The following is a 14,670-nucleotide window of genomic DNA, read 5'->3' as shown; positions in this document are numbered from 1 at the left end:
TCTTAAAACTTTTTTGAACATTTACATATTGTACAAATATTCTCAGACACTGTCTCAAATATACTATGCATACCCATCATCCAGAAATATTTAACATTTTTCAGATAGTGTATACATTTTGTTTTAATTCTGAAACAATGTTGTTTCAAAGCTAAATAACTAACACCTATTATGTAACAGAGGGGTCAATAACCAGGGGGCATCAATTTAAAGTAGTTGGTAGGAGGATTAGAGGGAGATGAGGAAAAATGTCTTCATCCAGAGGGTGGTGGGGGTCTGGAACTCACTGCCTGAAAGGGTGGTAGAGGCAGAAACCCTCACCACATTTTTAAAAAAAGTACCTGGATGTGCACTTGAAGTGCCGTAACCTGCAGGGCTACAGACCAAGAGCTGGAAAATGGGATTAGGCTGGGTAGCTCTTTTTTGACCAACACGATGGGCCGAATGGCCTACTTCTGTGTTGTGATTTTCTATAATTCGAGGAGATAGCTCTGAAACTCATGACACCTGTAGACATTTAGGGGCCTGGATAGAGTGGATAGGAAGGACCTGTTTCTCTTGGCAGAGTGGTCAACAACCAGGGAGCAGAGATTTAAAGTAAATAGTAGAAGGTTTAGAGGAGATTTGAGGGAAAATTTCTTGACCCAGAGGATGGTGGGGGTCTGGAACTCACTGCCTGAAAGGGTGGTAGAGGCAGAAACCCTCATCACATTTAAAAAGTACTTGGATGTGTGCTTGAAGTGCCGTAACCTACAGGGGCTACGGACCGAGAGCTAGAAAATAGGATTAGGCTGGGTGGCTCTTTGTCGGCCGGCGCAGAGACGATGGGCCGAATGGCCTCCTTCCGTGTCGTCATTGTTGGATGATTGTGTAGCCGTTTGAAGATGATGGGCTTTCTCTCCCCCCACCCCCCCCCACCACACCCGCTGCAGGTACACGGTGATGCCTCTTTCCCCGGACAAGGTATTGTCGCTGAGACCTTCACTCTGTCCAATCTCCCCCACTACAGAGTCGGCGGGAGTGTTCACCTGATCGTCAACAATCAGTTGGGCTACACCACTCCTGCTGAGAGGTCCAAATCCTCACTGTACAACAGTGACGTCGGTAAGCTCATTCCCTGCACCTTGTGACTGCTGACTGTCAATGAGAGAAGCATGATGTCAACCTGTGACCCCGAGACCAAACTGACGGAGACGCTGTAGGGCTGGGAATTTGGTTGGAGGGATTTTAAGGCGCTAATGTCGGGCGGTCACTACACTTAGCGCCGGGAAATGGTTACCGATGGCACCCAGCACATTCACTTATTGCGTCCTGAGAGAGGGGCGGAGCGCTAAGGGAGGCGTTTCCACACCTCTCTCGGGGCGCCAGGCCGGGTGAGCAACTGAATATCCCGCGCTAAAGAGCCGGCCTCGGAGCGCCCTGAGAGAGGCCTGCCCGTAACAAAAGGAATTGGAACAAGAAACATTCCCGATACATTACTCACCCCAAATAAAGTTAAATCGCAAAAAAAGTACATCACTCACACACGTGCCTCACGCAGTCGTTCCTTCCCGTAGCGCCCCGGGACAGCTCCGCACGCCGGCTTTCTCTGGCGGGGGCGCTACGGGTGCTGCACAAACCAAATGTTGCCGCCGTGTCGATACCGGGGGCATTGCACACCGGCGCGGTGCTCCCGGGCGATACTCCTCAGCCTCGCCAGTACCGCCACACTGAATTTGCTGAGCGGCACGAATGGCGACACTTGCGGCTGCAAACCCTCTAGCGCCCCTGTTCCCACCCTCGCCAAGGGGCACCATCCTACCGAATCTCTAACCCTATTGCTTTAAGGGTTGGCATGTTGCTGAACCGTATGCAGCGGCGTCTGCAGGTTGGTCCGCTGTGGATATTGTTTCACCGGTGCTGAGAGAGTCTTCTGACTTGGTCCTTGCTATAATTTTGGTGGATGAAACAATTAGAGAACAATCTTTGAAGAAAAGGGTAAATGTCGAGGGGACGACTTTCACCATGAAAACATTCCACTTGGGAGCAGTGGTCCCGCTCAGCTGCGTGCGTGTGGCCGCTCAGTAATCTGCAAGGTCCCGCGCAGGCCACTCTCCGCCTTTTACGTTGTAAATACTGCGCATGCGCAGAAATTTAAAGGGACAGCGCATTAAAAGAAACAGGCCACGCAGAACAAGCACAGCTCGCGGGGAACATTGCCCAGGAGCCGTTATTTCTGGTTACATTTATCTTTCCCTTCCCTCTGAGCATCATCATCATCATCACAGGCAGTCCCCCGGAATCGAGGAAGACTTACTTCCACTCTAAAAGTGAGTTCTCAGGTGACTGAACAATCCAATACGGGAATTACAGTCTCTGTCACAGGTGGGACAGACAGTGGTTGGAGGAAAGGGAGGGTGGGGAGTCTGGTTTGTCGCACGCTCCTTCCACTGTCTGTACTTGCTTTCTGCATGCTCTCGGCGACGAGACTCGAAGTGCTCAGCACCCTCCCGGATGCTCTTCCTCCACTTAGGGCGGTCTTTGGCCAGGGATTCCCAGGTGTCGGTGGGGATGTTGCACTTTATCAGGGAGGCTTTCAACCGTTTCCTCTGCCCACCTATGATGACTCCAGCCTAACCTGCAGTCTTAATGCTGAGAGTTGTACATTTTTTTTGTTAGTAGTTTGACTATCACGCATTCCATCAGACCGCGTTCCGTTGATCACAGCTACAGCTGCACCACTTGAATTCTCTGAAGTTGGGTTTTGTGATTGAGCCCATGATGAAGAAGCGAATAATGATATTATAATGTGATGCACATGAACAATAGTTCTGGTGCCAATTTCGAAGGCAACCAGGTCCGGGAAAGCCGGCACCAGCTGGCTGTTGAATTTTCCTACCTCTGATGCCTCTCGATTGGCTTTCAGGACCAACCAGATTGCAGTCTGCAGATGCCTTGTGCAGCCAGTCACCAATCCCTTGTATTGGATCTGAGCTGTATGTGGAACCCTGAAAGCGATTGTCTCCATATTACTGCACTTTATGTACTTGAACCATTGTAAAATACTTCCTGCGGGACCTCCCACTTCAGGGACACAGTGCACTGCATAGCCATCTGAATCACACTGCCAGTCTGCAGTTGATGTGCACCCAAAACCCCTTTGTTTCAATGCAAAGTGACAGTATGACTGATCATGCTATAATTATTAACAACTTCATCATAAGCATAATCACATAACCCAACTTTCAGCCAACTGTAGTGGTGCAGCTCTAGCATCTAACATAGTCTGATGGAATGTATGTTAGTAATCAAACAGTTTCTTTCTTTGTTTATGGGATGTGGGCATCGCTGGCAAGGCCAGCATTTATTGCCCATCCCTAATTGCCCCTTGAGAAGGTGGTGGTGAGCCGCCGCCTTGAACCGCTGCAGTCCGTGTGGTGAAGGTGCTCCCACAGTGCTGTTAGGGAGGGAGTTCCAGGATTGTGACCCAGCGACGATGAAGGAACGGCCGATATATTTCCAAGTCAGGATGGTGTGTGACTTGGAGGGGAACGTGGAGGTGGTGGTGTTCCCATGCGCCTGCTGCCCTTGTCCTTCTAGGAGGTAGAGGTCGCGGGTTTGGGAGGTGCTGCAGTGCATCTTGTAGATGGTGCACACTGCAGCCACGGTGCGCCGGTGGTGGAGGGAGTGAATGTTGAAGGTGGTGGATGAGGTGCCAATCAAGCGGCTGCTTTGTCCTGGATGGTGTTGAACTTCTTGAGTGTTGTTGGAGCTGCACTCATCCAGGCAAGTGGAGAATATTCCATCACACTCCTGACTTGTGCCTTGTAGCTGGTGGAAAGGCTTTGGGGAGTCAGGAGGTGAGACACTCGCCGCAGAATACCCAGCCTCTGACTTCTTCTTGTGGCCACAGTACCTATATGACTGGTCCAGTTAAGTTTCTGGTCAATGGTGACCCCAGAATGTTGATGGTCTTGTTATCAAATGTACCAAATGCGTTTGGACCTAACATTCTCCTGAACAATGTAGCTTAACCCTGAACTCGGAAGAGAAACCATTCTGCATCAGTGCAGCAACTCTTGCGTTCCAATTCTTGTGGCTCTTCAGTAAAATTGATAAAATAAAGGCAGCTTTCTGCAGAGAATGCATTCCACTTACAGAGGGATCCTTACAGTGACCGAGAGGAGAGCTCACCTGATCACCAGTGTCAGCTGTGGCTCAGTGGGTAGCACACTGAGTCAGAAGGTCATGGATTCAAGTCGCACTCCAGGAACTTGAAAGCATAAAAAAATCCAAGCTGACACTCCCAGTGCAGTGCTGAGGGAGTGCTGCACTGTCAGAGGTGCCGTCTTTCAGATGAGACGTTAAACTGAGGCCCCGTCTGCTCTCTCAGGTGGATGTAAATGATCCCATGGCTCTGTTTCGACGAAGAGCAGGGGAATTATCCCCGGTGTCCTGGGGCCAATATTTATCCCTCAATCATCATCACTAAAACAGTTTATCTGGTCATTATCACATTGCTGTGTGCGGGAGCTTGCTGTGCGCAAACTGGCTGCTGCGTTTCCCACATTACAACAGTGACTACACTTCAAAAGTACTTTATTGGCTGTAAAGCGCTTTGAGATGTCCGGTGGTCGTGAGAGGCGCTGTAGAAATGCAAGTATTTTTCTTTCTTCGTCAGCTGGTTCAGACTGTACAGCTAGAATGTGCTTCCCTTCTGTCAACGATGTCTAGTTTGAAAACCACATGTTTATTTTTGGTGCTTCCAGGTAAGATGGTTCATTGTGCCGTTCTTCACGTGAATGGAGACGATGCTGAAGAAGTGATTCGAGCCACAAGGCTGGCTGTTGAGTATCAGCGGCGTTTCCGCAAAGACGTGATCATCGACCTGCTCTGCTACAGGCAGTGGGGCCACAATGAGCTGGATGAGCCAACCTTCACAAACCCCACCATGTACAAAATCATCAGGTGCGGTAAAGAATGGAGTCCGATCTTTATTGATATTGATACTGATGAGCTGTTGAACATGCATCCATATCAACAACAACTTGTCTTTATATAGCGCCTTTAACATAGTGAAACGTCCCAAGCCGCTTCACGGGAATGTTATGAGATAAAACAATATTTGACACCGAGCCGCATAAGGAGAAATTAGGGCAGGTGACCAAAAGCTTGGTCAAAGAGGTAGGTTTTAAGGAGCGTCTTGAAGGAGGAAAGAGAGGTAGAGAGGTAGAGAGGTAGAGAGGTAGAGAGGTAGAGAGGTAGAGAGGTAGAGAGGTAGAGAGGTGTAGGGAGGGAGTTCCAGAGTTTGGGGCCCAGGCAACAGAAGGCACGGCCACCGATGGTGGAGCGATTATAATCAGGGATGCTCAAGAGGGCAGAATTAGAGGAGTGCAGACGGGGGGGGGTGGGGGGTGTTGTTGTTGTTGTGGGGCTGGAGGAGATTACAGAGATAGGGAGGGGGCGAGGCCATGGAGGGATTTGAAAACAAGGATGAGAATTTTGAAATTGATGTGCTGCTTAACCGGAAGCCAATGTAGGTCAGGGGGTGATGGGTGAGCGGGACTTAGTGCGAGTTAGGACACGTGCTGCCGAGTTTTGAATCACCTCTAGTTTACGTAGGGTCGAACATGGGAGGCCAGCCAGGAGTGCGTTGGAATAGTCAAGTCTAGAGGTAACAAAGTAACATCAATAAAGTATCAGTGGGCATTGTGTCTATCCATATATTGCCTAGTCTGGAATCATCATCATCATAGGCAGTCCCTTGGAATCGAGGAAGACTTGCTTCCACTCTAAAAGTGAGTTCTCAGGTGACTGAACAGTCCAATACAGGAATTACAGTCCCTGTCACAGGTGGGACAGACAGTGGTTGAGGGAAGGGGAGGGTGGGACTGGTTTGCCGCACGCTCCTTCCGTTGCCTGCGCTTGGTTTCTGCATGCTCTCGGCGACGAGACTCGAGGTGCTCAGCGCCCTCCCAGATGCTCTTCCTCCATTTAGGGCGGTCTTTGGCCGGGGACTCCCAGGTGTCGGTGGGGATATTGCACTTTATCAGGGAGGCTTTGAGAGTGTCCTTGAAACGTTTCCTCTGCGCACCTGGGGCTCGCTTGCCATGTAAGAGTTCCAAGTAGAGCGCTTGCTTTGGGAGTCTCGTGTCGGGCATGCGGATGATGTGGCCCGCCCAGCGGAGCTCAATCAACATCACTGAAACAGATTATCTGGGTCATTATCACGTTGCTGTTTGTGGGAGCTTGCTGTGCGCAAATTGGCTGCTGCCTTTTCCACATTACAACAGTGACTACACTCCAAAAAGTACTCCATTGGCTGTAAAGCGCTTTGAGACGTGCGGTGGTCGTGAAAGGCGCTATATAAATGCAAGTCTGTTTTTTTCCCACAGATCCCGTAAAAGTATTCCTGACTTGTACTCTGAGCAGTTGGTTGCAGACGGCCTCCTGACTGAGCAGGAAGTGTCCCACATTAAAACCTCTTATTATTCTAAACTGAATGACCACCTGTCGAACACGACCTCATTCTGTCCGACTGCCTCCAACCTCCAGGCCCACTGGAGCGGCTTGGCGGAGCCTTCAGCCAGCATCAGCGTATGGGACACCGGAATGCCCATTGATCTGCTCAAGTATGTGGGAGCCAAGTCTGTGGAGGTTCCCGAGGACATCGCCATGCACAGTCACCTGATGAAGATACATGTACAAGTAGGTGTCAGCAGGAAGGGGGGGCCAATAAATCACACTTCAATTATTAACATGCACATTGATCCTAAACTGAAACATAGAAACATAGAAAATAGGTGCAGGAGTAGGCCATTCGGCCCTTCAATATGATCATGGCTGATCATGCAACTTCAGTACCCCATTCCTGCTTTCTCTCCATACCCCCGATCCCTTTAGCCGTAAGGGCCACATCTAACTCCCTTTTGAATATATCTAATGAACTGGCCTCAACAACCTTTTGTAGAGAATTCCACAGGTTCACAATTCTCTGAGTGAAGAAGTTTCTCCTCATCTCGATCCTAAATGGCTTACCCCTCATCCTTAGACTGTGACCCCTGGTTCTGGACTTCCCCAACATCAGGAACATTCTTCCTGCATCTAACCTGTCCAATCCCATCAGAATTTTATATGTTTCTATGAGATCCCCTCTCATTCTTCTAAATTCCAGTGAATATAAGCCCAGTCGATCCAGTCTTTCTTCATATGTCAGTTCTGCCATCCCGGGAATCAGTCTGGTGAACCTTCGCTGCACTCCCTCAATAGCAAGAATGTCCTTCCTCAGATTAGAAGACCAAAACTGAACATAATATTCCAGGTGTGGCCTCAACAAGGCCCTGCACAACTGCAGTAAGATCTCCCTGCTCCTAGACTCAGATCCCCTCACTATGAAGGCCAACATGTTATTTGCCGCCTTCACCGCCTGCTGTACCTGCATGCCAACTTTCAATGACTGATGTACCATGACACCCAGGTCTCATTGCACCTCTCCCTTTCCTAACCTGTCACCATTCAGATAATATTCTCCCTTCGTGTTTTTGCCACCAAAGTGGATAACCTCACATTTATCTACATTATACTGTATCTGCCATGCAGTATGATCAGTGAAGACCCCTTTGTCAGATACAGTGCTGTGCCCAACATAGAATGGTTACAGCTCAGAAGGAGGCCATTCGGCCTGTCGAGTCTGTGTCGGATAGCACATAGCACTCATTCTTCATCTTTAAAGGATGTATTCCCTTTTGCTTGGTCTTTGGCAGTTTATGCTATATTGCTGTACATTTATCTTATTACAATGGATTCTCAGCAGATTTTTGCTTCAGCTCTGGCATTGGATTGTTGGGAACCCCTCTGAGGAACATTGTGCGATCCGTCTCCCAATATTGCTGTATACATACTTATTGTTCAAACAGAGCCAGAAAACAGCTCTAATATCCTGCACCCTTAATTAGCAGCGATGCCATTTTAAGTTCAGCATTATGGTAATTCTGTGATCATTTTTTTTAAATTTCCTAATTTGTTACTTTTGTCCCCTGGTATTTGAACTCTTTAACATAGTAAACAATGTAAATAAAAATGTATTTGTTCCTGGGATGTGGGCGTCGCTGGCAAGGCCGGCATTTATTGCCCATCCCTAATTGCCCCTTGAGAAGGTGGTGGTGAGTCTCCTTCCTGAACCGCTGCAGTCCGTGTGGTGAAGGTGCTCCCACAGTGCTGACTTTGTCGTAGTGGTTTCGCACAACTGAGTGTCTCGCTGGGCCATTTCAGAGGGCATTGCTGTGGGGTCTGGAGTCACATATCGGCCAGACCGGGTAAGGGCGGCAGATTTCCTTGTCTAAAGGGACAGTAGTGAATCAGATGGGTTTTTCTGACAATTTGGTAGTTTCATGGTCAGCATTACTGTCACTAGTTTTCTGGATTAATTTTGTCAATTCCCTTTTATAACATGGAAATGGCAATTAGATCAGAGCCTGTACTTTAATAACTAGTGTAACTTATCCTCATAATTTAAATGGCTGATACCCCAAATAATCTTCTCTCTAAAGAGCAATAATATCCTTCCTGTGGGTCCTTGAGCAGGGAGGCACACAATTATCTAAATGCTTTGGACAATACATGTTCCTTTTTAATTTATACCTTGTCCCTCTGCTACTGTAACCTCGTACCTCATTCGCCATTTTACTGCCGCTGAGCAGGGTCATAGAATCATAGATATTTTAGGCATTTCGACCCATCGTGTCCGTGCCGGCTGACAAAGAGCTACCCAGCCTAATCCCACTTTCCAGCTCTGGGTCCGTAGCCCTGTAGGTTACGGCACTTCAGGTGCACATCCAAGTACTTTTTAAATGTGGTGAGGGTTTCTGCCTCTACCACCCTTTCAGGCCGTGAGTTCCAGACCCCCACCACCCTCTGGATGAAGAAATATCTCCTCATACCTCCTCTAAACCTCCCCCCAATTACTTTAAATCTATGACCCCTGGTTGTTGACCCCTCTGCTAAGGGCCCTTCCTATCCTGGACACATAGAGAACACTACTTTAGATTTATTAATTTTGTTCTGTGCATGATTGCTCGCTTTGTAGGTTATATTATTTTAAGGACTTAAGTTTTTCAAATTGCATCACTGTGTTATTGTGAACGGAAATGAAATGGCTCACTTGTTTCAGTCGCCATTGAGCAACATTGTTACGTCAAAGAAAGACTGCATTTATATAGTGCTTTTCACAACCTCAGGACATCCCAAAACATTACCCAGCCACTGAAGTACCTTTGAAGTGTAATCAACTTGTAATGTAGGAAACACGGCAGGCAATCTGTGCAGTCGTGAGGTAAATTACCAGGTAATGCCCCTCCCTATCTCCTGTAATCCCCTCCATGGCCTCACCCCTCCCTATCTCTGTAATCTCCTCCAGCCCCACAACCCCCCGAAATATCTGCGCTCCTCTAATTCTGCCCTCTTGAGCATCCCTGATTATAATCGCTCAACCATCGGTGGCCGTGCCTTCTGTTGCCTGGGCCCCAAGCTCTGGAACTCCCTGCCTAAACCTCTCTGCCTCTTGACCTCTCTCTCCTCCTTCGAGACGCTCCTTAAAACCTACCTCTTTGACCAAGCTTTTGGTCACCTGCGCTAATTTCTCCTTATGCGGCTCGGTGTCAAATTTTTTAAATCTCTCAATACTCCTGTGAAGCGCCTTAGGACGTTTCACTACATTAAAGGCGCTATATAAATACAAGTTGTTGTTGTTTCGGAATTGTTGATTGAGACATTTTGACCAGGTGCGCTCCCTTCCTCTTCTTTTGAAAAGAGATATTTTATATCTGCCTGGGAGGGTAGACGGGACCTCAATTCAACATCTCGTCTGAAAGACCGCCCCTCCCAACAGCATAGAACTCCCTCAGTATTGCATTGAGGTGCCAAACTAAAGCTTGTACTGAAGTCTCTCTGAGTGGGACTTGAACCCAGCTTCATTTGACCCAGTGGAATGACGCTGCCACCGAGCCAATGCAAAACCCATTTCAGAAAGGAAAGAAGGCTCATGAAAGTATCCCGGTCAGGATTTTCCCAAGTTGCTTTCCCTGCAGCACATCTCCGAGTGGTGGCTTTGTGACCTGAGCCACGGGCTACGCAACCCGAGGTTGTGGAATAATGTCTGTCTAAGTGTAGTCCGCTTAATTCCTCTCCATGTCTGTATAGGCTAGGTTGCAGAAACTGCAAGAGGGCACACAGTTGGACTGGTCTGCAGCAGAAGCCCTGGCCATTGGAACTTTGCTCTGTCAAGGTAATGGGCCGGATTTTCGGCTTTGCTCATTTCGGGGTGATAACGGTGGCGGGGCGGGAAAGTTAGCACCCAGGAACAGTTTGTGCCTCAGTCGGTAAGTTTGGGCAGCTGGGGCCCTGAGTCAGGGGGCGCAGCGCTAAGGGAGGCGTTGTCCACCTCTCTCGGGGCGTTAGCGTGGGAAACTCCCGAGTTAAAGAGCCGGGCCAGGAGCGTTCCCAGAGAGACGTGGGGGGTCGGGGGACAACGACCCACAAAAACATTCCCAATACATCGCCCACGCCACCACAACACAAATCGGGGGGGAAAAAATTGACAAGAACAAACAATCACACTTGTCTCAGGAGTCCATTCCTCACCTCTCCGCTGTTGGCATGGTTGGCCCGCCCTGATTTCCCAGGCGGTCAGTGCGGGGCGCGCTGCGGGGCGGACTGGTCGGGCAGGAGCTCAAACTCGCGCCGGCGTAGTAACCGGGGGCGTCACACACCGCGCGTAGCTCTCCCGGGCGGTGCTGCTCTGCGCTGCCGCTAAACCCGACCCGAGGATCACCGCGGGGCGCTGGAGGCTGACCGCCCGCCCAGAACACCCCACCCTGCCATTGTCGCCGCTCCCGGGCGAAAAACGGAGCGCAGAAGATCCAAAAATCCAGCCCAATAAATTTGAAGGAGACGAACTGGGACTGAATTGTCCAGTTATAATAAATACGTCACGATGGTGGATGAACTTGGGCTCGGCTACGCTGAGGCTCACTCTGGTTACCAGTGCGGGGCCAACAGGCCTCTTTCACTCCCACTACACAACAGACACAAGTGGATGGTTGCAATCTGAAGGGGTCCTTAAAGAAGGATTTGCATTTCTATAGTGCCTTTCATGACCACCTGATGTCCCAAAGCGCTTTACAGCCAGTGAAGTACTTTTGAAGTGTAGTCACTGTTGTAATGTAGGAAACGCGGCAGCCAATTTGCGCACAGCAAGCTCCCACAAACAGCAATGTGATAATAACCAGATAATCTGTTTTAGTGATGTTGATTGAGGGATAAATATTGGCCCCAGGACACCGGGGATAACTCCCCTGCTCTTCTTCAAAATAGTGCCGTGGGATCTTTTACGTCCGCCTGAGCGAGCAGACGGGGCCTCGGTTTAATGTCTCATCCAAAAGACGGCACCTGCGACAGTGCAGCACTGCTGTCGAAATCTCGACCTCCGAAAAGAATGACTCCGACGCTTACAGCTCCGGCAGAAGTTTCTTTAATTTACTTGCTAGCAAGGGGCAGGTTACACTCAGTCAAGGGCTAAGTGAACACCTCCGCAATGGTACAGTTTCACAAGATATTTATACAATAAAACCCAAGTTATGGCCTCTCCCTGTATATTGCTCTGTCTCACAGTCAGTGAATACAGATAAAGAGCTAATTACTATATCCTGGTCCTGACATGGTTTACAGATATTTCCTTTTGTCAGGGTTATCAGTTGGCCAGCCGGCCATTACTCCATGAGAATGAGGTAATGGGCTATCACCTGTCTTGTATTGTGTCAGGATTGTTCAATTTCCTGGTCAGTTTATCGTTTACATCAAAAAGATGAGGTCTCTACAAGAGATAGTGGCTGGTGGTTTGAGTACATAGAAAAGGGTGGGGTGACATGGAACTCTTGTCGTGTAGACAATAGGAGAGCACCATGGGGGGGGGGGGGTGCTTGTCTCAGCATGACTTGTCTCCTAGCTGTCTGATGGCCATCAGCCATCTCCAACCAGGTTTAGCTGTTTATGCAAGCTGACTGATTTTATGCAGAAAGTTCTGGAAGGACCAGGACTCCCTCTTGTAATATATTGCAAGGGGCACACAAATACCGTATGGTATCAGCTTAGATGCAAATACATTGCCACACTGCACTGGAGAGTCAGCCTAGATTTATGTGCTCAAGTTCCTGGAGTGGGACTTGAACCCACAACCTTCTGGCTCAGAGGCGAGAGTGCTGCCCACTGAGCCATGGCTGACACTGAATTATGGAACAATATGTCGATGGTGCTTGAATACTAAAAAGAAACCTACGAGCAGAGGGGTGGGATGCCTCGGTGTCGATAACATATTTGATCACGCTTATTTTCGAGAAATCTTGCACCGAGTTAACTTATCTTGGCCTAGTGTAAGATTTAAGGCAATTGGTCTCTGTGAACTGCGAAGCGGAAAACCAACCATCCAGGGTTCCTGACCAAGGATTGACGGCCACTGGAAAATGTGTGTGTGTGTGAACTCAAAAAAAAAAAAAAAAAAAAAAAAATTAATTGATGGGATGTGGGCACCGGTGGCAAGGCCAACATTTATCGCCCAACTCTAATCAGAGGCGGGAGTTCGTGGCGTTGGTGAGGCCGATAAAGGCCCGGCGGCAGTCAGCGGCGGGAGTTCGTGGCGTTGGTGAGGCCGACAAAAGGCCCAGCGGTACCGAGAGGAGGGAGCTCGAGGTGCGTGTTGAGGCCTATAAAGGCCCAGCGGTACCGAGAGGCAGCGGCAGTCGGAGGCGGGAGCTCGAGGTGCGCGGTGAGGCCTCTCGGAATGAGTGATCACAGTATGGTTGAATTTGTAATACAGATTGAGGGTGAGGAAGTAGTGTCTCAAACGAGCGTACTATGCTTAAACAAAGGGGACTACCTGGGATGAAGGCAGAGTTGGCTAAAGTAGACTGGGAACACAGACTAAACGGTGGCACAATTGAGGAACAGTGAAGGACTTTTAAGGAGCTCTTTCATAGTGCTCAACAAAAATATATTCCAGTGAAAAAGAAGGGCGGTAAGAGAAGGGATAACCAGCCGTGGATAACCAAGGAAATAAAGGAGAGTATCAAATTAAAAACCAATGCGTATAAGGTGGCCAAGGTTAGTGGGAAACTAGAAGATTGGGAAAATTTTAAACGACAGTAAAGAATGACTAAGAAAGCAATAAAGAAAGGAAAGATAGATTACGAAAGTAAACTTGCGCAAAACATAAAAACAGATAGTAAAAGCTTTTACCGATATATAAAATGGAAAAGAGTGACTAAAGTAAATGTTGGTCCCTTAGAAGATAAGAAGGTGGATTTAATAATGGGAAATGTGGAAATGGCTGAGATCTTAAACAATTATTTTGCTTCGGTCTTCACAGTGGAAGACACAAAAACCATGCCAAAAATTGCTGGTCATGGGAATGTGGGAAGGGAGGACCTTGAGACAATCACTATCACTAGCGGGGTAGTGCTGGGCAGGCTAATGGATCTCAAGGTAGACAAGTCCCCTGGTCCTGATGAAATGCATCCCAGGGTATTAAAAGAGATGGCGGAAGTTATAGCAGATGCATTCGTTATAATCTACCAAAATACTCTGGACTCTGGGGTGGTACCATCGGATTGGAAAGCAGCTAATGTAACGCCTCTGTTTAAAAAGGGGGGCAGACAAAAGGCAGATAACTATAGGCCGGTTAGTTTAACATCTGTAGTGGGGAAAATGCTTGAAGCTATCATTAAGGAAGAAATAGCGGGACATCTAGATAGGAATAGTGCAATCAAGCAGACGCAACATGGATTCATGAAGGGGAAATCATGTTGAACTAATTTACTGGAACTCTTTGAGGATATAACGAGCATGATGGATAGAGGTGTACCGATGGATGTGGTGCATTTAGATTTCCAAAAGGCATTCGATAAGGTGCCACACAAAAGGTTACTGCAGAAGATAAAGGTACGCGGAGTCAGAGGAAATGTATTAGCATGGATAGAGAATTGGCTGGCGAACAGAAAGCAGCGAGTCGGGATAAATGGGTCCTTTTCGGGTTGGAAATTGGTGGTTAGTGGTGTGCCACAGGGATCGGTGCTGGGACCACAACTGTTTACAATATACATAGATGACCTGGAAGAGGGGACAGAGTGCAGTGTAACAAAATTTGCAGATGACACAAAGATTCGTGGGAAAGCGGGTTGTTAGAGGACACCGAGAGGCTGCAAAGAGATTTAGATAGGTTAAGCGAATGGGCTAAGGTTTGGTAGATGGAATACAATGTCGGAAAATGTGAGGTCATCCACCTTGGGAAAAAAAAAGAGTAAACGGGAATATTATTTGAATGGGGAGAAATTACAACATGCTGCGGTGCAGAGGGACCTGGGGGTCCTTGTGTATGAAACTCTTTTGAGTTTACCTGCGAAAACATAAAACATTAAAGAGTGCCACCCGACCTGGGTGACACTCCAGACATTTACAAGGCCCTTTTTTTCCCCCCTTTTTTTTTTTTTTTGTGTTTTTCTTTTTTTGGTTTTTTTCCTTGTGTATGAATTCCAAAAAGTTAGTTTGCAGGTGCAGCAGGTAATCAGGAAGGCGAATGGAATGTTGGCCTTCATTGCGAGAGGGATGGCGTACAAAAGCAGGGAGGTCCTGCTGCAACTGTGC

General features: G+C 48.2%; 1 protein-coding gene across 1 annotated transcript in view; it reads left to right on the top strand.

Annotated features, from left to right (window-relative positions):
• dhtkd1 (dehydrogenase E1 and transketolase domain containing 1) overlaps positions 1-14,670 on the top strand; it is a 99,943-nt gene that overhangs the window by 46,811 nt on the left and 38,462 nt on the right. Inside the window, exons 6-9 of the mRNA XM_070897105.1 lie at positions 933-1,104; positions 4,749-4,947; positions 6,375-6,687; positions 10,177-10,261. Coding sequence (XP_070753206.1) covers positions 933-1,104; positions 4,749-4,947; positions 6,375-6,687; positions 10,177-10,261 — 769 coding nt within the window. The remainder of the gene's footprint in view (positions 1-932; positions 1,105-4,748; positions 4,948-6,374; positions 6,688-10,176; positions 10,262-14,670) is intronic.

The sequence above is a fragment of the Pristiophorus japonicus genome, chromosome 13 (genome assembly GCF_044704955.1).
Source record: "Pristiophorus japonicus isolate sPriJap1 chromosome 13, sPriJap1.hap1, whole genome shotgun sequence".
Classification (NCBI taxonomy): Eukaryota; Metazoa; Chordata; class Chondrichthyes; family Pristiophoridae; genus Pristiophorus; species Pristiophorus japonicus.
This window is presented reverse-complemented; position numbering and strand designations above follow the sequence as displayed.